The sequence below is a fragment of the Nomascus leucogenys genome, chromosome 3 (genome assembly GCF_006542625.1).
Source record: "Nomascus leucogenys isolate Asia chromosome 3, Asia_NLE_v1, whole genome shotgun sequence".
Taxonomy (NCBI): domain Eukaryota; kingdom Metazoa; phylum Chordata; class Mammalia; order Primates; family Hylobatidae; genus Nomascus; species Nomascus leucogenys.
The window spans coordinates 69,841,928-69,869,829 of NC_044383.1; the positions used below are offsets into that span (position 1 = coordinate 69,841,928).

General features: G+C 37.1%; 1 protein-coding gene across 1 annotated transcript in view; it reads left to right on the plus strand.

The window, feature by feature from the left end:
- Positions 1-27,902, plus strand: part of LOC100590160 (putative zinc finger protein 66) — a 98,996-nt gene that overhangs the window by 10,797 nt on the left and 60,297 nt on the right. Inside the window, 3 exon segments of the mRNA XM_030809439.1 lie at positions 5,376-5,502; positions 6,625-6,720; positions 19,397-20,575. Of these exon segments, the coding sequence (XP_030665299.1) occupies positions 5,376-5,502; positions 6,625-6,720; positions 19,397-20,575 (1,402 nt within the window).

Below are 27,902 nucleotides of genomic sequence, written 5' to 3' on the forward strand. Positions count from 1 at the left end.
AAAGTGTAGATTCCAGGCAACTTGAATCTTTGCTCCCAGGTTATAATCCTTAAACTTGACCCAAATAAACTGTCTACTTATGTTCATGTTGTGTCAGCCTTTTTTTTTTTTTTAGTAGACATCATTTAGAATGTGCTAGAGCAGCCTCCATGAGGGGATCTCTACTTAGATTGTACTCCACTTGCTGTAACATCAAAAGATGCAGAGCCAGGTTGATCCTACCTAGAATCTGCAATTAAGGTCTGGCCTCTGCCTGGGATTTACAAAAAAGCCTGGACTTTGGATGGAAAATGTACAGAAAACTAACAAAAGGCATTTTCTGTGTTGTGAGATGTCAACCTAAACATCAGCCCCATTTTGGGAGTGTGGCTCTTTGAGATTTTTCACATCTTGTTCATTGACCTGCTACAGTGATGTGGGTGGCACCAGGAGGAAATAGAATCTGATGGCAGAATTTGTAAGTGTAAATAAGCATCTTAGGCGTGAGAGGTCAAGGCCACAAAGTGTCCAGAGCCATGATCACAACTATAATTACCCGTGAAGTGGAATACTGGAGAAGAGTTATTTTTGTTCTTTCCTTTACTCAAGAGCTAGCAAATCAGAACGGGTGTTCCAGGTTCTGGAGTTACACCAGGGCAGTTCCATTTTCTATTTAGAATCAGCCTGAGTCTCTCCAGCCTGGCTTATCATTGGGCCATCAGCCCAGGGTCACTGGGAATTCCCTCAAAATCACCTAGTGTCTTTGAGGCATTTGAGGATGTTCAGAGCAGAATTGCGTTAGACTGACAAGAGTGGTTAATTCTGCTTCTGTCTCAGTGTATGAGAAATGAGTCATCTATGTTTCTTTATACCCTCATACAAGAGGTATCTTTGGTTGGTACCCAGATGAGAGTTCCTCCAGTTTCCTGTTACTTGGATGATAAAGAAGGAGGAGATCTGGAGACCCAAATAGATAAACTAGTTGCTACAATTTCATATGGCCATTAAAAAAACATGAAGCAGTCATGGTTCCTCCAATCCAGAAACGTTTAGTCTAGACTAGCAACTGGATAAATAATTGAATTATGCATCATATGGTTGGTACAATAAATACATGTGTCCAAAATCTTGGGCTTTATTTAGTCTACTTTCTTTATATTGTGACTTCTGATGTCTACATCTGAAGGCATATTTATGAACAGAAGGATTGTTATTATAATTTTTTTTTTTTTTTTGAGATGGAGTCTGTGTCACCCAGGCTGGAGTACAGTGGTGTGATCTTGACTCACTGCAACCTCTGCCACCCTGGTTCAAGTGATTCTCCTGCTTCAGCCTCTTGAGTAGCTGGCATTACAGGTGCTGGCCACCATGCCCAGCTAATTTCTGCATTTTTAGTAGAGATGGAGTTTCACCATCTTGGTCAGACTGATCTCAAACTCCTGATGTTGTGATCTACCCACGTCATCCTCCTGAAGTGCTGGGATTACAGGTGTGAGCCACCATGCCTGGCCATATAATTTCTATTTCTTTTACCTTGCTAAGTGTACATATTTATTTTCTAATAAAATTACCCTAGAAAGTCTGGGCATGGTTGTTCATGCTTGTAATCTCAGCATTTGGGGGGACTAAGGCAGGTGGATCACAAGGTCAGGAGTTTGAGACCAGCCTGACCAATGTGGTGAAACACCATCTCTACTAATAATACAAAAATTAGCTGGGCATAGTGTCACACATCTGTAGTTTCAGCTCCTCGGGAGGCTGAGGCAGAAGAATCACTTGAACCCAGGAGGCAGAGCTTGTAGTGAGTTGAAATGGCACCACTGCACTCCAGCCTGTGCAATAGAGTGAGACTCCATCTATTAAAAAAAAAAAAATTACCTTAGAAAACCTTAAAGGATTTGTTTGAATTGCATATTAGTATGTAGCATAAAGTTGACAGGGCAGTGGCTAGAAAATATTAAAATTACAGAAATTCTGGGATTTAAGTTTTTCGTTTAGGTAACCTTTGAAAAAACAAAACTGGTAGTACTGCAGTGGCATAGGGGGAAGAATTCTACATAGCATCCCCACCCGGCCCGAGACCTGTTCAGATTCACCCTTTTTGGAGGCCTTATTTTGGTCTGACCGTACCTTGGAGTCTTTCCTCAGAGAACTGATTAGCAGAGATGAGAGTTTTGGCTGGTGAATCCTGCTGCCTTTCTAGAGCTGGTGCTCACAATTTCCTGAAACCCAAAAAACAGATAAATGGGATGAATAAAGTATGTATTTTAGGGTCCTAGATTTTAAATGTTCTATTAAAACCAGTGCTTGCAGAGACATTGTATTTAGACACTTGTTTTCTATTCCTGCAGATCCAGTAGTTGATCCATAAGTCACAAAAAAGTAAATATAAAGAGAATAAAATTTTGTCTAAACTACATTAACCTCTTTCTTTTTGTATCTCTTTCATCTGTCTGTATTTAGCTTTTATTCCTTAAAATTAAAAAAAAAATTGATGACAGGAACAGAAGAAGAAATAAAGATGCTGGGCCCTTTTTCTAAATCCTGGAAATTATTAAACCCTTAGTACCAGCTCCCAGGGTGTTATGAGAATTAAATCACATAATGTGTTATGCCCAGCACTGTGCTGTGTATCATACTCTTGAGCACATGGTACCTGCTTAATAAACATTGCATTAGTACATGGGTACATGTTGTTTTTAAAATACAGACTTATTCAGACATTGCTGCCTTCTGTTTCCTCTGTAAACTTTAAAGAGCCAGCAAAGAATATGAAACTTTAGGATGGAGATGGGTTGTCCTTGTTTGTACCAGAAGTATTTGGTTGTGACAAGACTGTTAAGTGTAAGGGATCTTGTGCTGTGCCTGCTTCTCTAACTAATGTAAATAATGCGCCAATGGGGAGCAACATCAGCATTGACAGGGGACTTGTTTAAAACACCCACTCATAGACCCTTTTCAAACCTGCAAAATCACATTACATAAAGTGGGGCCAAAATTACCAAGTGATTTATAAGCTGGTTAAAGCTTGAGAGGCAATGCTTAGCTTAGTAGTTATCAGCCCCGGCTTCTCATGAGGATCACATGGCCAATTTGCAGAAACCTCTTGTGCCCTCCCCACAGCTTCTGTTTATTGTTGTGGGTGGAAGCATCCACGTTGTTTTAATGAAGGGCCTCATGTGACTCTAAGGGAGGCCAGAATCAAGTATGAAGGCTTCAAAATACATTCATGAGAGTTAAGTTCCACCTTTGCTCTAAAGGGTGGTCACAGGGCCTGTTCTGTTTGGGTTTGGTAGGGACTGGTACTGTGGTGCATATTTCCATTACTGTGGCAGAAATTGCTGGTGTCTGTGGCAGGGGAGGGCACCTGAGGACAGGAAAGGAGAAACTTATATTTTCATCTTCATGGAGCAGCTCATTGCTCCTGAATCTCTTCTGTTTTAAAGGACAGAAATGGGTGGATTTTTCTGTCTTTTTCTGCCAACTGATGTCATGCTAGCCGGTAAAGATGTGGTACTGACACCTTTAAAGGCATATTCTCAAGATGCAGATGTAATTTGTCCAGAGAATCTCATCTGAGAAGGAATTCCAGAGAAGGAGGAGATAGAGAAAGAGAGAGAAAAAAAAAAAAGCCTTCAGGTAAACATGCCTCAGCTGAAAAGCTGTGTCCACTCTGCCTCCTGGAATCCCATGCGTTTAGTACTTGAAAACTTTTACTTCTCTACTTGTGTTTTTCCTCCCTAAGGATTTTGGTTTAAGTACTTCTTAAAACTCTTATGATAGTCAAGGGTCTCTGAAAAATATTTCTTTCCTGTATCCCAGAGCCTTCTCTTCATTCTCTACATCACAACTTCTTATATGCCATGCAGATTTATGAACAGGAATTTATGATCTGCAATATTAAAAATGTTCCCTTTGAGGCTGTTGAACATGGAAAGATGTGGATACTCAAGATTTCTATTGGGGAAAACTGTGGTCCTTAGTAAAGATGGAGAAAATAAAATGTTGAGGCTCCATTCGTGTGTTCCATTAGCTGTATGCCGAACAGGATTAAGAAATTGCTTATTTAGGTCCAGTGCGGTGGCTCACGCCTGTAATCCCAACACTTTGGGAGGTCAAGGCAGGCAGATCACCTGAGGTCAGGAGTTCGAGACCAACCTGGCCAAGATGGTGGAACCCCGTCTCTACTAAAAATATAAAAATTAGCCTGGCGTGATGGCGGGCGCCTGTAATCCCAGCTACTTGGGAGGCTGAGGCAGGAGAACCACTTGAACCCAAGAGGCGGAGGTTGCAGTGAGCTGAGATCGCATCATTGCACTCCAGCCTGGGGGACAAGAGTGAGACTTAATCTCAAAAAAAAAAAAAAAATTGCTCATTTAAATGTGATGGCATTTATTACCCAGAAATTCTGAAAAAAATTATTAGGAGATACCTGCTGTCTAGGGTGTTAATGAAGCCTACTTAATATTACTACTAAAAATTACAGAACGTAGGAGGTATCTGTATTTTGAGGTTTGCATAAAACTGATGATTCTTTTTGATTACATTCAGATTTTATTTGCTTTTTTTAAAAAGGAATATTTCAACAGTGATGCTGTGTTCTTCTGTATGCATTAACACATCATAATAATTTGTCCTAGTGCAGTTAATGGTTAATGATTCACTTGCTTAAGTAGGTATATGACAGATTTTTTTTTACTATATAGCTAATTATTTTTCTCTTCATTATTAACTTTCATTATGCAGCTGATGTGCATAAACAATCATATTTAATCTGGCAGCTGTTCTTTTTTCTTTTTTTTCTACATATTTTTCTTTGGAAAATTAAGGCTCTTATCTTTGTTTATAGGCCAGAAAAACTGGAAAAAACACAGGCTCTTCCACTTACTGGATGTTTGACAAAATATCCTTCTTGGGCCAAAAACATTGACATTATTGGTGAGCTTGCTAGAAATTCAAAAAATCAGACTTTATTCCAGATCTTCTGGAAAAAAATCCTGCATAACAAGGTCTTCAGCTTATTGTACATATTAAAATTTGAGAGGTGCCTTCTAACTCAACATGTCTTTTTCATCTGAAAAATATTCACAACTCATTCCATATGATGTAAATATAGCACTCAAAAGTGTACATGTTTGTGTTCATGCCCTTAATTTTATAGTTTATTTTCTAGAAAAATATATGAACTGATGTTGTGGATCTTATGCTCCTCTTTTTTCTCAGAGTTAGAGAATACTTTAGAGAATATTTCTGTGTTGAAAATTATTTTGTAGGATAACTTTAATCAGTCCTATAAGTCAGAACCAGTTGTCTTTACTCTCTCATTTCACCTTAAGTCAAATTAAAAATTCCACCCATAACCACTTGGTGAAAATGTGTGTGTGTATATTTTTCAGGGGCCATTGCAATTTAGAGATGTGGCCATAGAATTCTCTCTGGAGGAGTGGCATTGCCTGGACACTGCACAGCGGAATCTATATAGGAATGTGATGTTAGAGAACTACAGAAACCTGGTCTTTCTTGGTGAGAAAAACTTTAATATATAATTCATAATATACACAAATTGTTTTATTTCTCTTTTTTGTAGAATGTTAGTAATTCTTTTTATAAAAGAGTTTCAGATCCAGTTTTTCAAGAAAATCTTCAGAATTTGTTCACTTAGAAAATAATTACTTTGGTGTCTTATGCCTGTAATCCCAGCACTTTGGGAGGCTGAGGTGGGGGTATTACCTGAGGCCAGGAGTTTGAGACCAGCCTGGCCAAAATGGTGAAACCCCGTCTCTAATAAAAGTACAAAAAATCAGCGGGGGGCTGTGGCATGCACCTATAATCCCAGGACTCAGGAGAGTGAGGCAGGAGAATCACTTGAACTCAGGAGGTGAAGGTTGCAGTGAGTTGAGATCATGCCATTGCACTGCAGCCTGGGCAACAGAGCAAGATTCTGTCTCAAGGAAGAAAAAAAAAAAAAGAAAGAAAGAAAAGAAAAAAATTTCTTCAAGATATTTCATCTTAATACAAACTTTCCACATTTCTGAGTTGAGTTATATTCTTCACTCTAAATTAGTGGTAATTCCAGAAATTTACTGACTTAAAATATTGTAGCTTCCACCTGAAAATCTACTTGCCACCACCAATTTTTGATTCAGTAGTACGAGGTAGTAAAATTAGGAAAACTACAAATTGAAAGTTTGTTTTTTTTTTTTGAGACAGAGTCTCACTCTGTCCCCCAGGCTGGAGTGCAGTGGTGCAATCTGGGCTTACTGCAACATCCACCTCCCAAGTTCAAGCAATTGTCCTGCCTCAGCCTCCCGAGTATGTGGGACTATAGGCACACATCACCATGCTTGGCTAATTTTTGTATTTTCAGTAGAGATGGGGTTTCACTATGCTGGCCAGGCTGGTCTCAAACTCCTGACCTCATGATCTGCCTGCCTTGGCCTCCCAAGGTGCTGGGATTACAGGCATGAGCCACTGCACCAGGCAAATTGAAAGTATTTTCTAAATATTTAGAAATCTCTGTTATGAATTTGTATGTTGTTATTAATTTACTAGAATATTTTATCACATCATCTTTCCTGAGCACATTACTAGCTTGTAATTGGAGAATGTGAGCAAGATTCATGTTATTTATTTTTGATAAAACAGGTATTGTTGTCTCAAAGCCAGACCTCATCACCCGTCTGGAGCAAGGAAAAAAACCTTCGACTATGAAGAGATGTGAGATGGTAGCCAACCCCTCAGGTAGGTGCGAGTGAAAATGAATACAACAGACAACACAGTAAGAGGTCCAAGGTCAAAGAGAAAGCCAGTCCTTAAGATGTGATTCTGGAAGCTGTGTCCCAAAGGAACTTCCTGGGTAGCTGTTTTTTTTGTTTTTGTTTTGTTTTTGTTTTTGTTTTTTTAAATTTTGCTCTCAAAAAGGGGCATATTGTCTTATGCTTTTAAATTCTCTAAAAATTCTACTTTTCTTTCAGTGAGCTTCCTCCACATTCACAGTGAGAGCCAAAGTCCTCTTCATGGCATATAAGAGACTGCACAATCCAGCTGCTTTTTCATTGTTTTGGGGACACACAAATATCTTCCTGATTTTGAGAAACTGAAACTATTTTTTAGTTTTCTTTTTGTATCAGGTCTGAAATGTGTGAGAGTAGTAGTTTCTATTGCAATTTTTTTGTTCATTTTTGTGCATAGTCCATTCTATTTTTATTACTATATAGTCTTGAAATATAGTTTGAAATTGTAAGCATAATATCCTGCTTTCTTGTTTTTCCTCAAGATTGCTTTGGCTATTCAAAGTTTATTTTAGTTTCATGTAAATTTTAGAATTGTATTTTCCATTATTGTAAAAAAAACCACTGCAATTTTAATAGGAAGATTATTGAGTCTATAAATCACTTTGGATAATATGATACTGTAATAATATTTATTCTTTCAATTCATAGACATAAAATATTTTAAAATTAATTTTGATCTTCTAATTTTTTTATTTTTTTATTGTAAACTTTTTTTACCTCCTTGGTTAATTTTTTCTCAGGAATTTATTTAATGCTATATTAAATAAGATTTTTTCTTCCTCATCAGATAGTTTAAGTGTAAGAAACTATACATATACTTGTGTGTTTAATTTTATATTTTGCTAATTTAGTGAGTGTATTTATTAGTTTAGACAGGTTTTAATGTACTGTTTATGGTTTTTTAAATATAAAATTGTGTGATCAACCAGCAACTTTTTTTTTTTTTTTTTTTTTTTTGAGAGGGTCTTTCACTCTTTTTGCCCAGGCTAAAGTGCAATGGTGTGATTTTGACTCACTGCAACCTTTGCCTCCTGGGTTCAAGCAGTTCTCCTGCCTCAGCCTCCTGAGTAGCTGGGATTACAGATGCTCGCCACAACACCCAGCTAATTTTTTTTTTTTTTTTTTTTTTTTTTGTAGAGATGGTGTTTCACCATGTTGGCAAGGCTGGCCTCAAACTCCTGACCTCAGATGATCTGCCCGCCTCTGCCTTCCAAAATGTTGGGATTACAGCCATGAGCTGCCACGCCTGGCTGGATTTTTTTATTTCTGTGAATAATTCTTCTGCCACATACTTCCATTACTACATTCAAATAGAAGCATTGACAATGGACACAGTATAGTTTTGTATTTGTGTCTGAATTTGATGGAGTAAACACCTCTTCAAGTGTTCATAAACTGATTTTAGAAGCAATTCCTCAGGGAACTGTGTGGGTTTCTTTTTTCTTTTTCTTTTTTTGAGATGGAGTTTTGCCCCTGTTGCCCAAGATAGAGTGCAATGGTGCAATCTCATCTCACCACAACCTCTGCCTCCTGGATTCCAGCGATTCTCCTGCCTCAGCCTCCCAAGTAGCTGCAAATACAGGCGTGCGCCACCACACCTGGGTAATTTTGTATTTTTAGTAGAGAAGGAGTTTCTCCATGTTGGTCAGGCTGGTCTCGAACTCCTGACCTCAGGCGATCCACCCGCCTCAGCCTCCCAAAGTGCTGGAATTACAGGCTTGAGGCACCGCACCCTGCCCAATTGTGTGGGTTTCTATGTAGGCAGAACTGACCATAAACTGCGGCTCAGGTAACTGAAACTGAGTCATTGAACCACTTCACGGACCCCAGTAAAGTCCAAAGTCTGCAGGCCTGCCTACATTGCTGTAAATGGGTGCCTTCCTCCAGGTCTCTGGAATGGCAGGACCTCTGTCAGACTCTGACTGGGAGCAGTTTGGGTTGGTTACAGAGTAAGTTCAGAATTCTTAGTGGGACCAAGTTGGATGAACCCTATCCTGGTCTGTAGCCATGAGTAGGGGTCCTGCAGTTTCCCACCTGACTAAGGGCAGGTTCTCTTCTGAAGAGAACACTTCTCAATCTTAAGCTTTAGCAGCATTTCACAACTCCCTCCCTGGATCTCAAATCTCTCTTAGAGGCGCGTATTTTGGAGACGGCGTCTTGCTACATAACCCAGGCTGGTCTCAAAATCCTGGCCTGAAGCAGTTCTCCAACCTTAATGTACCACGTAGCTGTCATTACAGGTGTAAGCCATAATGCCTATTTCTCTCATAAAGGCATTTTTGTCAGAGATGGCTGAATTTTTTTTTGCTGTAAGGGAATATGAAAATAGGGACTTTTAATCTTTTCATCTTACTGATGTCACTCTCCCTATACATTTTTACTTTCTATTTTCTCTTTCAGATTTGTCTGTAAATTTAGATTCAGATATTTAGGATAATATGCTAGAATTTGCATGGTATTCCTGAAGTAAATTAGATAACTCATAGGGACCCATATTACTAAAATAGTTACTTATAAATTTAAGTTTGCTGCAGGCAAAAAGGAATTAAAGGATTTTCATCTTTTTTTAGCCTATATCTAAATAATAACATAGTTTATTTCTCAATATTTGTTTTACATATCAGAGGGTCTAACCCCATTCTGCAAATTATATATTTTTAAATTTAACAATGTAAGGCTACTCTTTGCTTCTAAAGTTTGATTATAGCAGTTTTATTTTGTGTAAGAATACCATATATTTAAAACATTAAAAGTAACTCTAGTTTCCTTAAAATGCTAATTTTTAGGTTTCTCATTAGAATCTTCTATTTATAATTATACTGCATATTCTCTGAAATTTTACTGCCACACAGTGCATGCCAATGATTCAAAATACCACATTTAGTGAGTACACACTAACAGTTAAATATTTCAGTTACCTAGAAACATTTTTATTTTTTTTGAGATGGAGTTACACTCTGTCACCCAGCCTGGGGTGCAGTCGTGTGATCGTGGCTCACTGCAACTTCCACCTTCTGGGTTCAAGCAATTCTCATGCCTCAGTCTCTCAAGTAGCTGGGGTTACAGTCATGTGTCACCACCCCTGGCTAATTTTCGTATTTTTAGTAGAGACAGGGCTTCACCAACTTGGCCAGGCTGGTCTTGAACTCCTGACCTCAGGTGATCTGCTTGCCTTGGCCTTCCAAAGTGTTGAGATAACAGTTGTGAGCCACCACACCTGGCCTGACAATTTTTTAATAATACATCAATGTTGCATGCTAGATTTTACGAGTAAACATTTCTTTTATTATTGTTTTGAATTTTATATTAGTGTGTTTTTTCAGTGTAGGTTTTTTTTGGGGGGGATGGAGTCTTGCTCTGTCACCCAGGCTGGAGTGCAGTGGCGTGATCTTGGCTCACTGCAACCTCTTCCTCGAGGGCTCAAGTGATTCTTCTGCCTTGACCTCCTGAGTAGCTGGAACTACTGGCGTGCACCACCACACCTGGCTAATTTTTGTATTTTTAGAAGAGATGGGGTTTCACCATATTGGCCAGTCTGTTCTGGAACTGGTGACTTCGTGATTTGCATGCCTCAGCCTCCCAAAGTACTGGGATTACAGTTAGGATCCACTGCACCTGGCCTCAGTGTAGGTTTCTTACCATTAGTTTATTGGGTGTTTTGGTTTTACTTATGTATTATAATTTTAGACAATTTGCAATTCTGCTTGTACACTTTAAGTCAATTTGAGGTTTAAGAGGTAAATTATGCATGTCTATCACAATCAGGTTACATATGTATGTCTGTTTATCTATAAATATGACCCTAATTTTAGTTATGGCTTATCTTATACTCTTTCTTAGCTTATTTTCCATGGTAGTTTTTTCTTGTCTAAGTGAGTACTCATGGGGATAGTCTTAGTTTTACCATGTGTTTAGTGATTAATATGTATTTCCTTTCATATGAGAAACAATTTTGTGATTTGAAGTAATTTTCAAAAAAACATAATTGTTTTTTTTTCAGTTTTTCTTTAAAAAAATTGTCTTAAAAACACATAATGTAAAATTTACCATCTTAAATCTATTGAAGTGTACATTTCAGGGCCAGGCGTGGTGGTGGCTCTGATCTGTAATCCCAGGATTTTGGGAAGCCAAGACAGGAGGATACCTGGAGCCCAAAAGTTTGAGACCAGCCTGGGCAGCATATGGAGACTCTCCTCTATACAAAAAATTGATAATAGCCAGGCAAGGTGGTGTGCAGCTGTGGTCCCAGCTACTTGGAGCCCCACAGGGTCGGTGGGTCTCTCCCTTTGTGCAGCTACGTGAGAGTGTAGAAATAAAGACACAAGACAAAGAGATAAAAGAAACAGCAGCTGGGCCCGGGGGACCACTACCACCAATGCGTGGAGATTGGTAGTGGCCCTGAATGTCTGGCTGTGCTGTTATTTATTGTATACAAAGCAAATGGGGCAGGGTAAAGAATGTGAGCCTTCTCCAATGATAGGTAAGGTCACGTGGGTCACATGTCCACTGGACAGGGGCCCCTTCTCTGCCTGGCAGCCGAGGCAGAGAGAGAGAGAAGACAAAGAGAAAGACAGCTTATGCCATTATTTCTAAATATCAGAGACTATTAGTACTTTCACTAATTTACTACTGCTATCTAGAAGGCAGAGCCAGGTGTACAGGATGGAACATGAAGGTGGACTAGGAGCATGACCACTGAAGCACAGCATCACAGGGAGTCAGTTAGGCCTCTGGATAACTGTGGGAAAGCCTGACTGGTGTCAGGCCCTCCACAAGAGGTGGAGGAGCAGAGTCTTCTCTAAACTCCCCCGGGGAAAAGGAGACTCCCTTTCCCCGTCTGCTAAGTAGCGGGTGTTGTTCCTTGACACATTTTGCTACCGCTAGACCATGGGCCGCCTGGCAACAGGCATCTTCCCAGATGCTGGCATCACCGCTAGATCAAGGAGCCCTCTGGTGGCCCTGTCCTGGTGGCATAACAGAAGCCTCGCACTCCTGTCTTCTGGTCACACCTCACTGTGTCCCCTCAGCTCCTATCTCTGTATGGCCTGGTTTTTACTAGATTATGATTATAGAGTGGGGATTATTATAATATTGGGATAAAGAGTAATTACTACCAATTAATGATTAATGGTATTCATATATAATGATATCTAAAATCTATATCTGGTATGACTATTATTGTTTTATATTTTATTATACTGGAAAAGCTTGTGTCCTCAGTCTCTTGCCTTGGCACCTGGGTGGCTTGCCGCCCACAAGACCCCATCTCAAAAAAAAAAGCTGTTCATTTCAGGCATGTTAATTATATTCACATTGTCATGCAAAAGGCTTCTGGAAACTTTACATCTTGTAAAGCTAAAACTCAATGCCCATTAAGTAACAACTGCTCATTTTACCCTCTTTCCAGCCCTTGACAGACAAACCTTCCACTTTCTGATTTTATGATTTTGACTACTTAAGATATCTCATATAAGTGGAATCATACAGTATCCATAATTTTGTTACTGGATTAATTCAGATGGCATAATATTTTCAATGTTCATCTTAAAATGTGACAAGATTGTCCTTTTTAAAGTGGAATAATATTCCATTGTATGTGTGTGTTACATTTTTTGATGTGTTTATAAATCAAGAGATATATGGTGGTTTAGCCTTTTGAGTTTTGTGAATACTGGTACAAAATACATGTATTTTCAATTATGTCTTCCAGGTCCTGTGTTGCATAGTTTGTTTTTTTGTTGTTGTTTTGTTTCTTTCTTTTTCTTTTTTTTTTGAGATGGAATCTCACTCTGTTGCCCAGGCTAAAGTGCAGTGGTGCGATCTCGGCTCACTGCAAGCTGTGCCTTCTGGGTTCAAGTGATTCCCCTACCTCAGCCTCCCAAGTAGCTGGGATTACAGGTACACGTCACATCGCCAAGGTAATTTTTGTGTTTTCAGTAGGAATGGTGTTTCACCATGTTGGCCAGGCTCATCTCCTGACCTCAGGTTATCTGCCCACCTCAACCTCCCAAAGTGCTAGGATTACAGGCTTGAGCCACTGCACCTGGCCTGTGTTACATATTTTAGATATAGATTTATAAATGAGGAATATTTATAACATTTTAAAATAATGGCTGTATCTTTGTTTTCCACCAGCAATCAACATGGGTTTTATTTTTATTACACCTAATGAGTTTGAGGCGATTTTGTTGGTATTGTTTTTTTTTCATTTTTCTACAAATTAGTAATTTTGTGTGTTTTTTCAAATGCTTTTTCTCATTTGTTTATTTTTATGTCTAAGTATTTTATTTAAAATATATTTTGTTACTGGATTAATTCAGATGGCATAATATTTTCAATGTTCATCTTAAAACGTGACAAGATTGTCCTTTTTAAAGTAAAATAATATTCCATTGTATGTGTGTGTTACATTTTTTGATGTGTTTATAAATCAAGAGATAAATCAAGAGATGTATCATTCAAGGAAATAATCCAACTTTTGTCAGTGTTCACATTCAGTTTTCAACACCATTTTTTGAAGAGATTATTTCTTTCTATTTTGTGCTCATGTCAACTCTGTGGAAGATCATTTGATAATATACAGAACGGTTTATTTCTGAGCTCTCTATTCTGTTCTTTTATCTGTTTGTCTTTGTGTATCACATTGTTCATGTTCCATAGATTTTAACTGTAGGTTGTATTGACATCTTTGAAAAATAAAATTTATTGCCCCCTGAGCAAGAATATGTTGAAGAGTGTGTTTCATATTCATATATTTGTGAATTTGCCAGTTTGACTTTTGCTTTTAATTCCTAGTTTCATTCAGTTTTTGTTAGAAAACACACAGTGTATAATTTTAGTGTTTTTAAAGTGATTGGTTGTTGTATTGAGACAAGATCTTACCGTCACCCAGGCTGCAATGCAGTGGCATAATTGTGGCTCGCTGTAGCCTCAACCTCCTGGGCTCAAGTGATCCTTTCACCTCAGTTTTCTGAGTAGCTAGGACTACAGACATGCACTACCATGTCTGGCTAATTGTTTGCTAGTTTATAGTGTTAGGATCTCACTATTTTGCCCAGGCTGGTCTCAAACTTTTGGCCCCAATGGATCTCCCAAAGTGTTAGAATTATAGGCAGGAGCCATGGCACCCAGTAGGTATTTTTAAATTTAATAAAGCTTGGGTATGTGTCCTAACAGAATACACTAGATGCAAATAAGAATATTGTGTATTATCTTGGTTTTGACAGGAGAGTTTTCTATGTGTCTGTGAAGCCTAGTTGGCCTATAATATGGTTTGGATGTCCTTGTCCAAACCTCATGCTGCAATATAAATCCTCAATGTTCGGTGTGGGACCTGGTGGGACATATTTGGGTCATGGGGGCCAATTTCTCATGAATGGCTTGGTACGTACTCTTGGTAACCAAAAAGATTAGACTCTATCAATTCAAATAAGAGCTAGTTCATTAAAAGAACCTGACTTCTTCACCTCACACTTGCTCTGTCTCTTACTATATAATATATCTAGTTATTCCTTACCTTCCACCATGATTTTAAGCTTCCTGAAACCCTCATTAGAAGCAGATGCTGGCACACACTTCTTGTACAGTCTGCTGAGCTGTGAGCCAAATAAACCTTTTTTCTTTATAAATTATGCACTCTCAAGTATTGCTCTATATGCAAAATAATTAATATGGTCTATAATATTGTCACAGTTTTCTCTTTCTTATTTTTTATCTGAATTTTCTATTTATTAATTGCAAATGGGTTCTTGCTGTCTACAATTATTATGTTGCTATGTATGTCTTGCTTCACTTTTGTCAATATTTGCTTTATATATTTTGAAGCCCTGATGTTATATACACATATACATATAGATAGATAAATATTATAGATTCCTGCTAAATCAATTCACTTTACCATAATATAATATCAGTCATTGTCCCATGGTAGTACTTGACTTAAAGTATATTCTGTCTAATATAATTATGACCACCTTACTCAATTGTGGTTACTATTTTCATGGTATATAACTTTTTTTCATTCTGTTACTTTCACCCTATTTGACTCAATGCTAAAATGAGTCTCTTGTAGGGAGCATAGTGTATGCTTTTTAAAAAACCACTCAGGCATTCTATATCTTTTTAAGTTAATTTTATTTATGTATATATTCATTTTTATTTTATTTTATTTGTTTTATTTTATTATTTTATTTTATTTATTTTTATTTTATTTTATTTTATATTATCTTATTTTATTTTATCTTATTTTATTTTACTTATTTTATCTTATCTATTTTATTTTATTTTATTTTATTTTATTTTTTATTTTTATTATTTTTTGAGATGGAGTTTCACTGTTGTTACCCAGGCTGGAGTGCAATGGTGCAATCTCAGCTCACTGCAATCTTCACCTCCGGGGTTCAAGCGATTCTCCTGCCTCAGCCTTCCAAGTAGCTGGGATTACAGGCACCTGCCTCCACACCTGGCTAATTTTTTGTATTTTTAGTAGAGACGGGGCTTTCCCATGATGGCCAGGCTCATCTTGAACTCCTGACCTCAGGTAACCTGCCCGCCTTGGCCTCCCAAAGTATTGGGATTACAGGAGTGAGCCACTGCACCCGGCCTCATGTATTTTTGAGATAGGGTCTCACTCTGTCAACCAGGCTGATTTGCATGGCTCACAGCTGCTCGAACCTCCCAGACTCAGATGATCCTCTCATTTCAGCCTCTCAAGTAACTGGGTTACATGAATGTGCCCTCACACCCAGCTAGCTTTTTTTGTATTTTTCATAGAGACAGAGTTTTGCCATGTTGCCCAGGCTGATCTTGAACTTTTGGGATCAAGTAATCAGCCCACCTTGGCCATCCAAAGTCCTAAGATTACATTTCAAAGATTACATTTCATTTCATTAAGTAGTTTAATGATAGTCCTGTATTTTTGTATCTACTGAATGATTTGGTGACAGAAACTTGCATTGCTTTTACTGTTAGCTTTCAGTAACAATGCAGTAATTATGCAAAAGCTAATATATGTGCTGCCTTCTGTTTTATTTATTTTTTCACCTTTATACTCATAACAAATTATTTTAATTCTGTAGATTTTTGATGTGTTTTGAAATCAGAAATGGTAATGCCTCCAACATTGTTCCTTTTTGGTAGATTGTTGGGTACTTTCTTGTCTCTTTAGATTCCATATACTTTTGGATTTGCTGTTTTTATTTCTTCAAAAATGCAATGAGACATTTGAAAAACATTGAATTAAATCTGTAGATTAAATTGAGCAGTACAGACATCTTCACAATATTAATTATTTCTTTTTCAGTTTGTTTTTGAGGTGGAGTTAAAATCATCCACCTCAGCCTCCCAAAGTGCTGGGATTACAGGTGTGAGCCACTGCACACAGCCCAGTTTTTTGAACAAGTGCATGCTCAAGAGTGTTTTCTCATTTCTATATATTTGTAAATTTGTCAATTATTTATATTATTGTTTTATACTCTTTTTGTCATAGAAAGTAATATAAAATTTCGGTTTTAAAAAATGTGTTAAGGCTTCATTTTTGGCCTAATTTGTGGTCTATATAGGAGAATGCTGTATGAGCTATTGAGAAGGCTGTGTATCCTGATGTTGTTGAGGAGTGTTCTCTATACATTCATTAGAAATAATTGTTTTTTACTGCCTTCTAGTCCTCTGTTCCCTTATTAATATACTGTCTTGTTTTATTATTATTACAGAAAATGAAGCATTGAAATATCCTACTATAATTATATTGCTCTCTGTGTGTATTCAATTTTGTATTTGCTTTACATATTTGAAACTCTAATATGAGACACACACATGCAAATACATACACATGTGTAATATTATTTTGAGCTCTTTTGCTCTGATTTGGTGAATATTTACACGAAATTTCTACTTTCATCTTGCCACTTTCAGTGTTTTTTTGTCATTGGATCTCAACTGACTCTTGTAAAAAGGCAAGTTGAATCTTAATTTTTAAAAATTTTTAATAAACCTTTTTATTTAAAGTATGTCTGTTGATTTGGAGAGATAATTATATATATTTAAATAGTTTTCTGCAAAAGAAAAACTTGTTATTTTATTGTTTTATTTGATTCTTGTGTCTTTGTCTCTCATTTTCTCTTTCTGTATTTTTTTAATTTTTTTCATTTTTGTATTGACATGCTTTCAGTTTCTTTCTTACTTTCTTTTGTGTATCTGTACAGACATTTTCTAAGTGGTACCTTCTGGGATTACATAAAACCTCTAAAGGATCCAACAATATATTTAAATGTGGTAAAAAATCAACTTCAGTTTCATACAAAAATTTTCTATCATTACATCTGCCTTCCATTTTGTTATTGATTTTGCCAATTATATTTTTTATGTTTGTATATTCATTAACATGTTTATAATAATTTCTATAGTTTTTATCTTTTAAATTTTAGAGAACAATTAAAAATGTTTTCTGCACCATTATGATAATGTTAAGAAATTCCATTTTTGTGTATGTGCATATCTTTCCCAGAAAGTTAGTATTTTCATATGATTATGGGTTGTTTTCTTTCACTGTGTTATTTTCAGTGGAGGAAACTCACCATCTTTGATATGTCAGGCATATGCAGTGGCAATATACATTCTCAGGATTTGGTTATTTTGGAAGTACTTCTTTCTATTTGGTAGTAAAATTGTGGTGATGTTATTATTCTCACTTGACAGCTTTTTAAAATTATTTTAACTTAAACAATATCACAGTTTCCTTCTCACTTGCAAAAATTTTTTTTGATAAATTCACTTGTTATATCATGAGACTATGCTTATAAATGACACATCATTTTTATCTTACAGCTCCCAAAATTCTCTTATCTGTGATTTTTGAAATTTTGCTTATTATATGTGTTTGTTATAAATATCTTGGTGTGTACCTTTTTAAAGAAATTTTCCAGTTATGTTTTGTATTTTTTATATCCACGATTTTTGTTTTTTGCTATTTAAATGTTTCTGGTTGTTATTCTCATTTTTCTGATCTTCAGTAGTTGTCTGTGTTTCTGTTTAACTTACTGAATATTATTCAATTTATTTTATTTTATTTATTTATTTTATTACTATTTTCTGAGACAGAGTCTCTGTCACCTCAGCTGGAGTGCAGTGGTGCAGGCTCTCTGCAACCTCCATCTCCCAGGTTCGAGCAATTCTTTTGCCTCAGCCTCCTGAGTAGCTGGGATTATAGGTGCCCACAACCACACTTGGCTATTTTTTTATATTTTTAGTAGAGATAAGGTTTCACCACGTTGGCCAGGCTAATCTTGAGCCTCTGACCTCAAATGATCCATCCACCTTGGCCTCTCAAAGTGCTGGGATTGCAGGTGTGAGCCATCATGCCTGCCCTATTTTATTATATTTTTGAGACAGTCTTCCTCTGTTGCCCAGGCTGGAGTGCAGAGGTACAATCTTCACTCACTGATGGGGCCATGTTGCTCTGATATTTTGTATTCATTGTAATCTTTGATTGAGATTTGGACATTAAGAAAAAGCTACCTATTAGAATCTTTAAGATATAACTTTATTCTGGCATAGTCTGAAATCAGTTGTCATGGCTAGAGATTTTGGGAATTTCTCAAACATGTTTTTAGGATGTGTCTTGTCTAAAATTTTGTGTTTATTGTTTAGTTAAATTGTCTTATAATCAGTAATCACTTGCTAGACTTATTCCCTGTTTGGGGTAGGGCAGTATCTCTGCTTCTGTAACATTTATGTTTAGACTCAGCACACTCAAACTGTTAATCCAATTTATATCGCCATTTCCTTCAGCATTTTATGTCATGGGAGACATTTACCAGTGTCTAGAAAAGCCCCTAAAAGCCAAAAATAAAGATGTATGTGCCAATATTTTTCCTGTTTTTTAAAAGAAACGAGGATTTGGCAATTTACATTTGTGTGTGTGTGTGTGTGTGTGAGAGAGAGAGAGAGAGTCTCGCCCTGTTACCTATGCTGTAGTTCAGAGGCATGATCTTGGTCACTACAATATCTGCCATTACAGAGTCTCACTCTGTGATGCAGGCTGGAGTGCAGTGGTATGATGTCAGCTCACTGCAACCTCTGCCTCCTGGGTTCAAGCAATTCTCTGCCTCACCCTCCTGAGTAGCTGAGATTACAAGTGCTTGCCACCACACCTGTCTAGTTTTTTGTGTTTTTAGAAGAGATGGGTTCTCACCATCTTGGCCAGGCTGCCTTTGAACTCCTGACCTCATGATCAACCCATGTCAGCCTCCCAAAGCACTGAGATTACTGCTGTGAGCCATCATGCCTGACCAGCAATTTACTTTTAAAGGCACAATGTTATACTGGAGAGCAGAAAGAGCTCTGTTGGGTATAAGTAACAGACTTTTCTTTTTCTTCTATGTGGCTCTTTGCATTGTACTCACCTTGGGCCCTTCACACACTTAACTCATTTATAAATTTTTTACAAATGTATTTTGGGCAATATGTTTTTGTTACATTTATATGTCCAGGAAGAAATTACAGCTTGTGATATTTTGCTACGTCATCTTGCTTATGTAGTTTGTATAATTTTATAGGTTAGATTTGTAAAGTATATTTATCTGAGTCTAGTAAGTGAAGTAATGTGTTTTTATGGTTTCTTTCAGTTTTATGTTCTCATTTTACCCAAAACCTTTGGCCAGAGCACAGCATAAAAGATTCTTTCCAAAAACTGATACTGAGAAGATATAAAAAATGTGGACGTGATAATTTACAGTTAAAAAAAGGCTGTAAAAGTGTGGATGAGTGTAAGGTGCACAAGAGAGGTTATAATGGACTTAACCAATGTTTGACAACTACCCAGAGCAAAATGTTTCAATGTGATAAATATGGGAAAGTCTTTCATCAATTTTCAAATACAAACAGACATAAGATAAGACATACTGGAAAAAAACCTTTCAAATGTATAGAATGTGGCAAAGCGTTTAATCAGTCCTCAACCCTTACTACACATAAGAAAATTCATACTGGAGAGAAACCCTATAAATGTATAGAATGTGGCAAAGCCTTCAACCGGTCCTCACACCTTACTTCACATAAGATAATTCATACTGGAGAGAAACGGTACAAATGTGAAGACTGTGGCAAAGCCTTTAACCGCTCCTCTAACCTCACTACACATAAGAAAATTCATACTGGAGAGAAACCCTACAAATGTGAAGAATGTGGCAAGGCCTTTAAGCGCTCCTCTATCCTTACTACACATAAGAGAATTCATACTGGAGAGAAACCCTACAAATGTGAAGAATGTGGGAAAGCCTTTAAGTACCTTTCTTCCCTTTCTACACATAAGATAATTCATACTGGAGAGAAACCTTACAAATGTGAAGAATGTGGCAAAGCCTTCAACTGGTCCTCACACCTTACTACACATAAGAGAATTCATACTGGAGAGAAGCCCTACAAATGTGAAGAATGTGGCAAAGGCTTTAAGTATTCCTCTACCCTTACTAAACATAAGATAATCCATACTGGAGAGAAACCCTACAAATGTGAAGAATGTGGTGAAGCCTTTAAGTACTCCTGTTCCCTTACTGCACATAAGATAATTCATACTGGAAAGAAACCTTACAAATGTGAAGAATGTGGCAAAGTGTTTAAGCATTCCTCTCCCCTTTCTAAACATAAGAGAATTCATACTGGAGAGAAACCCTACAAATGTGAAGAATGTGGCAAAGCTTTTAATCATCCTGCAACCCTTTTTTCACATAAGAAAATTCATACTGGAGGGAAACCATACAAGTGTGATAAATGTGGCAAAGCCTTTATTTCATCCTCAAACCTTAGTAGACATGAGATAATTCATATGGGAGGGAATCCCTACAAATGTGAAAATGTGGCAAAGCCTTAAACACTCCTCTACCCTTACTAGACATAAGATAATTCATACTGGAGAGAAACCCTATGAGTTTGATGAATGTGGGAAAGCTTTTAACCAGCTATCAACTTTTACTAAATATGAGAATTTATGGAACACAAACCCAACAAATATAAAGAATGTGACAAAGCTTTTAGGAAGTTCTCAACCCTTATTACACATAATTCATACTGGATAGAAACCCTACACCTGTGAAGAATGTGGCAAAGCCTATAAGTTTTCAATCAATTCTTTTTTTTTTTTTTTTTTGAGATGAGGTTTCATGCTTGTCACCCAAGCTGGAATACAATGCAATGATCTCGGATCATTGCAACCTCTGCCTCCTGGGTTCAAGTCATTTTCCTGCCTCAGCTTGTCTAGTAGATGAGATTACAAGTGCCTACCACCATGCCCAGCTAATTTTCATATTTTTAGTAGAGATGCAATTTTATCATGCTTTTCAGGGTGGTCTCGAACTCCTGACTTCAGGTGATCCACCTGCTTTGGCCTCCTACAGTGCTGGAATTACAGGCATGAACCATGATGCCTGACCACCATTTCTTAATTCTTTAGAGACTTGGTGATAATTCCTGCTGAAGAGGAACTCTACAAGCCTAAAAAACATGTGACAGTGCTTTTACTAACATCTCCAACTTCTCTATATATAAGAATAATTTTCTGGTGTGAAACCCTAGAAATATATAAAATGTGACAAAGCTTTTATATGGTTGCCACACTTGATTGTAGGTAAGACAATTCGTACTGGCAAAACTCCTACAAGTTTGAAGAATGTGGCAAAACGTTTAATCAGTTCTTAACCTTATTTCACAGGAAACCTATTATCCTTGAGAAAAACTGTACAAATATAAGGAATATGGAAAACCCATTAAGTCTTACTCACATTGGCCAGGCGCGGTGGCTCACGCTTGTAATCCCAGCACTTTGGGAGGCCGAGGCGGGCGGATCACGAAGTCAGGAGATCAAGACCATGGTGAAACCCCGTCTCTACTAAAAATACAAAAAAAAAAAATTAGCCGGGTGTGGTGGCGGGCGCCTGTAGTCCCAGCTACTCGGAGAGGCTGAGGCAGGAGAATGGCGTGAACCTGGGAGGCGGAGCTTGCAGTGAGCCGAGATTGCGCCACTGCACTCCAGCCTGGGCGACAGAGCAAGACTCTGTCTCAAAAAAAAAAAAAAATTCCTACTCACATCTTAACATAAAAAGTTCCTTTTAATAAAAGCATTAAAAGTGCAATTACTGTCAAAAAAATCTTTCAGAATGTATAAGCCTTTAAAATGAAGAAGAGTATTTGTTGTGAAGACAACTATTACAACTATAAAGGGGGTTATAGCACATTTACTTGTATCACAGATCTTATTGCACACATTTGTGCACACACTGAAGCAATTGCTCAAGCTTTGTTCCACATCAGGGAATTTATATTGGAGAAGAGTCCTGCAAATGTAATAAGTTTAGAAACACTTATTTTTTTTTTTTTTCAGAAACAACAGCTTAGAAAACACCAGAGAGTTTATACTAAAGTATAATTTTGCAGATGCAGTAAATATAAAAACAGTTCAAAATGGAATGTATATAAATATCAGAATTTACAGTAGAATAAGGCACTGACACTTAAGACATTATACTAAATCAGAGTGTTGAGTATAAAAACTAATCCACAACTACAGTTTTTAGATAAATGATTTGTATGTAAGTTTAAAAAGATTTTTGGAAGCATCGTAATTACATTGAAAGTATACTTGTTTCCTTGAATAAAATTTTTTGAAAACTGAATAATTATATAATACAGCTTTCAAATTACTTCATGCTGTTATTTTATTCCTATTTTATTCACATGTGAAAGCATGTCATCAGTTGCTTCTGCATCAGAGATATTAGATATTTTTAAAAATTATTTGGACATTATGACCTTTGCTATAAAAGAGTAAGGACATTAAAATGTAAGATGCATAACGAAAATATAAGTGGAGAGGTTCTTTGTAGTAAACCTCTATTAAGTATAAGGTAAATGTTCAGAGCAATACTTTTCTACATTATAGTGTCACAAAGAAATAATTATAGTTAAAAGTATATTTAAATTAGTATATTATTTTACTAATTGTACTTTTATGTAATGAAATACAGTACATTTAAAAATTGTTAGGGCTGGGCTCAATGGCACATACCTGTAATCCCAGCACTTGGGGAGGTCGACGTGGGTGGATCACCTGAGGTCAGGAGTTTGAGGCCAGCCTGACCAACATGGAGAAACCCCATCTCTACTAAAAATACAAAAAAGTTAGCCAGCCATGGTTGTGCGTGCCTGTAATCCCAGCTACTCAGGAGGCTGAGGCAGGAGAATTGCTTGAACCAGGGAGGTAGAGGTTGTGGTGAGCTGAGATCTTGCCATTGCACTCCACCTTGGGCAATAAGAAAAAAACTCTGCCCCCACCCCCCCAAAAAAAGTTAGATTATGTGTGAACTTAATTTTATTATTTTTTAACGATTTTAAGACTACTGTGCATTTAATGAAGCATTATTATGCCACTAACTTTTAACTATCCCACCTTACTCAAGGGTGAAGCTACAAGATGGTAACAATACACAATTTGGCATATAGTGGAATAACATCTCTAGTAATCACTTTGCCTTTGGCTTTAAACTGCAAATGAGTTAAAGAATATTGTTCCCACAGATTAAATTTTTACTCTCATTGAAATTTGTTATTTGTATTTGTGCGTATATAGTATGTGTATGTATTTATGCCTTATATGGCATCTTTTGACTCAGGTCTACAATATGTAGTAATTACATTAGGGTAAATAAGGTATCCATCACCTCTAGCATTTATCCTTTGTATTACCAAAAGTGTAATTATATGCTTTTGTTCATTTTAAAATGTACAATTAAATTGTTATTGACTACAGGATTTTTTATGGTCATAATAATTATACAAAAATATAAATAAAATATGTCCAGGTGCAGTGGCTCACACCTGTAATTCCAGCAATTTGGGAGGCCAAGGCAGGTGGAATGCTTGAGGCTAGAAGTTCAAGACCAGCCTGGCCAACATGGTGAAACCCCGTCTCTACTGAAAATACAAAAATTAGCCAGGCATGGTGGTGCATGCCTGGAGGCTGAGGCAGGAGAATCGTTTGAACCCCGGGAGGTGGAGGTTGCAGTGAGCCAAGGTCACGCCACTGCACTCCAGCATGGGTGACAGAGTGAGACTCCATTTCAAAAAAAAAAAAAGAAGAAATAGAAATAAAGTCCATACATTTCTGAGTCCTGAAAATTTATTAATAAGTATTTGTTATATAGCTGTCTTTGAACATGTGGTCTCTCTGCCTGCAAGCATATAGACTTTTAGTTTTAATTTACATAGAGTTAAATATACTCATATTACTCTGAAGATAAACCTTAGGTATATGAAAATTATGAAGTGAGTGTTTTTGTGAGTATGGGTTTGTACATATTTTCAGAAGGAAAGAGCAATTATTTCAACAAAACAAATTATTTTAATTAGGTGAGTAACAAAACGACACCTTGAAAATGCTGAAAGCAAATCTATACTTTCTGGTTTGTATTCAATTTATTAGTGTAAAATGTTATGGCTTATGATTCGGATTCTCCCCAGAATCTGCCTATTAAAGCACAGGCAACTTTGTCTCCAGAAACAACACTCTTGAGTACAACAATAAAACCCCTCTTCAAACAGAAAAAAAAAAAAAAATCATTTTAACACTTAATGAACAACCAAAATTGAATAATTGAATATATTTTTTTTGTTCTATGTGTGTGTGAACGTATAAAATGGTGCATAAAGGAAAAATGAGCCAGAAAAAAAGATGTTAGTTAAGATTTGTAGTGAATAAAACTGGAAAGTAGTTGATTATTGTATCCAGTTGATATCTTTGTTTATGTAGGTAACAAAAGCAGCAGAAAGACTTTTTCTTTTTCAAGATGGAGTCTTGCTCTGTCATCCAGGCTGGAGTGCAGTGGCGTGATCTCAGCTCACTGTAACCTCCACCTCCTGGATTCAAGCAATTCTTGCGCCTCAGCCATTTTAGTAGCTAGGATTACAGGTGTGTGCCACCACACCCAACTAATTTTCATATTTTTAGAAGAGACAGGGTTTCATCGTGTTGGCCAGACTGGTCTCAAACCGCTGACCTCATGATATGCCTGCCTCAGCTTCCTACAGTGCTGATATTACAGGCATGAGCCACTGTGACTGGCAAAAGACTATTTTAAAAGTTTATTTATGTGGGTAGACACCGTTCTGAGATAATACTATGGATTTCCAGTCTGTTGCACACCTGCTGTGTAATACTTTTTCCTTGAGTGTAGAAACATGTGTGACTGTGGTGGGAAATCACTCATGAAATTAGGTTACTCATGTGTTGCCTTTGTGTTTATCAAAATGGAGATTATCCTGATTGTGCTAAACTTAATCAGAGGTGTTTCTAAGAGAAAGAGACACATCATAGAAAAACACCCCTGCTGGCCTGAAAGTAAGTGACTTCTTGGTGGAACATGTTGTCAGCTGCTTATGGTGGCCACATAACAGGGAACATGTTTGTATTTTGTCATCATTCCTGCCTCCTCCATGTTGATTTCAGTAAGGAGAATAAGAGGATCTTATGGCAGAGGGTAAAAAAGGGACTTTCATTCATGCAAGAAATAATCACCTCTCATGTGGGATAGCTAAAGAGAAACAGGAGACCACAACAGGACCACATTAATGGTAGGAAAAGGGAAACCTGAGTAAAAGTGCTCACTGGCATCATAGAACAATATTTAGTAAGCTGTAGTGAATGATCAGCCTCTGGGATACCGATAGTCTACCAACAATGCTGAACTCATTCTGTTTTAATCAGCATGTCTGCACCATTCTGGTGACCCAGTTTTATAGTATTCATTATAGAAATACCATGAAGACCAGTGGGTAATGTCCTAGAATTGTACTTACTTCAAAAAGCATACCTAATTGTTTTCACATTTGAAAAACCTTAAAAACAATGAATTTATAATTAACTTCTAATTATAGAGGATTCTACTATACTATAATACAAGATTAAACTGTAAACACCTTAATATGAATATTTTTTGAATGTACGATTAGTTAGTAGACAGTTTCTTTTAGAGTCACAGGACAACACAACTAGAGAAAACATTTGAAACAGGATAAAATTAACAAAAACCACATCTTTTCAATGGCTTGGCTAAACTAAACACCTTGAATATTGTCATCTTTTCAATGGCTTGGTGTAGTTGTCATACTTACGGAAATGGCCAGATGACTAACAAGAAACAGAAAGATCTTGGTTTTGCTCAATGATTGTTTTTGACCTTTTGAAATCTAGAATCCTGGCTAAACTATTCAAGGGGAATATTTTATAGGTGGCTTCCCAGGGTTTCCAAGTAAATGAAGGATGGATTCTCTCTCTGTCACCCAGGCTGCAGTGCAATGGTGTGTTCTCATTTCACTGCAAACTCTGCCTCCCTGGTTCAAGCGATTCTCCTGCCTCAGCCTCCCAAGTAGCTGGGATAACAGGCACCCACCATTATTCCCGGATAATTTTTGTATCTTTAGTAGAGATGGGATTTCACCTTGTTAGCCAGGCTCGTCTTGAACAGCTGACATCAGAGTGCTGTGATTACAGGCGTGAGCCACTGTGCCGGGCCAGAAGAATTTTGATAGGCAGGAAAATGCACATTATATACACACATTGCTCTACTCTGATTTACTTCAACACTGAAAAATTGAAGATTGTAAATGTAGTCTCAATTTAGAGTGAATTAAAAAAATATTTGTTTTTCAAAAAAGCAAATGGATAAAATTAATGGGTAACAGATGCCATTAGCTGCTAAAAAATAGTATGACTAAATTTAGTAAGTAGCCATGCAAGTAACAGCCCAATTAAATTAAGACCCTAATAGGTGCATGTGGAAAGCATTGATGTGCGGTGTGGTGCACCTCCACTCAGCATTTTCTTCTGCCTTTTTACAGGGATACCAGTTCTTCCTGAGTTACTCAGGGTCCATACTGGTGTTAGAAATGCTAGTTCTCTGGTGCCATAAGGAAATAGCACTCGAACACTAATTTTCTTAGCAAGGCCATTTTTACTTTTTACAGAAAGGGTACACTTGCCAGCAGTTTTGCCATGAAAGTACACCGAACAAAGGAGACAAGGTCATTTATAACCTGATGCATCCTTTCTACTGCTGTGTCCAGTTTTCCTTTGCTGAAACAGGACCTCACATTCTGTATTTTTCCCCATTGTTTAGCAACTTGGTACTTTTTAAAAGAGGCAAAGGCAGAGGAGAACAAAGGAAGGAGGAAGTAACTTGTGGAATGCTGAGAAAGGTAAAAACCCCTTCAAATAAGGAAGAGTAACAGGCTATGACCTAATGCTTGCTTGGACTAGCATAAGCATGCCAGGGCAGATATTTAGGCTAAATTGTGGAAGCTAAGAAGAAAGTACATTGATTTTTTTTTTTTATTATGGCTAGCAGATATTTAAGAATGTTAGCACAGGACTTGCTTGGACTAGTATAAGCATACCAGGGCAAATATTTAGGCTAAATTGTGGGAGCTAAGAAGAAAGTACATTGATTTTTTTTATTATGGCTAGCAGATATTTAAGAATGGCAGCACAGGACTTTGGATAAATTTTGCTTCTAAGAGAAGTTACTGTTTATTCCTAATTAGATGGGGAGGAAAGTCTTTGAAGAGGAACCTCTACACTTTTTACACTTGGAACTGAGAATGCTGTGTTCAGAGTGATTACTGAAAACATGGCTAATACACATCTTTCATATGATAATAAAATATTATAAATCTTACTCTGCCTCAGAAAAGCTTTTACTAAAAGATTATCTATAGTAATCAATTTGAGTTCATGGAAAATTTTAATATTCCAGATAATTCAGACAGTTAAATGTCAATGAAATCTCAAAACATTTGAATAAGATAAAGTCTCCTTAGTGAAGAATTTTATATTACTGGTAGTTAGAAAAAAGAAAGGAAAACCAGGCTGTATGCGGTGGCTCATGCCTGTACTGTCAGCACTTTGGGAGGCTGAGGCGGGTGGATCACCTATGGTCTGGAGTTTGAGACCAGCCTAACATGGTGAGACCCCATCTCTACTAAAAATACAAAAAATTAGCCGGGCATGGTGGCAGGTGCCTGTAATCCCAGCTACTGGGGAGGCTGAGGTAGAAGAATTGTGGGAACCTTGGGGACAGAGGTTAC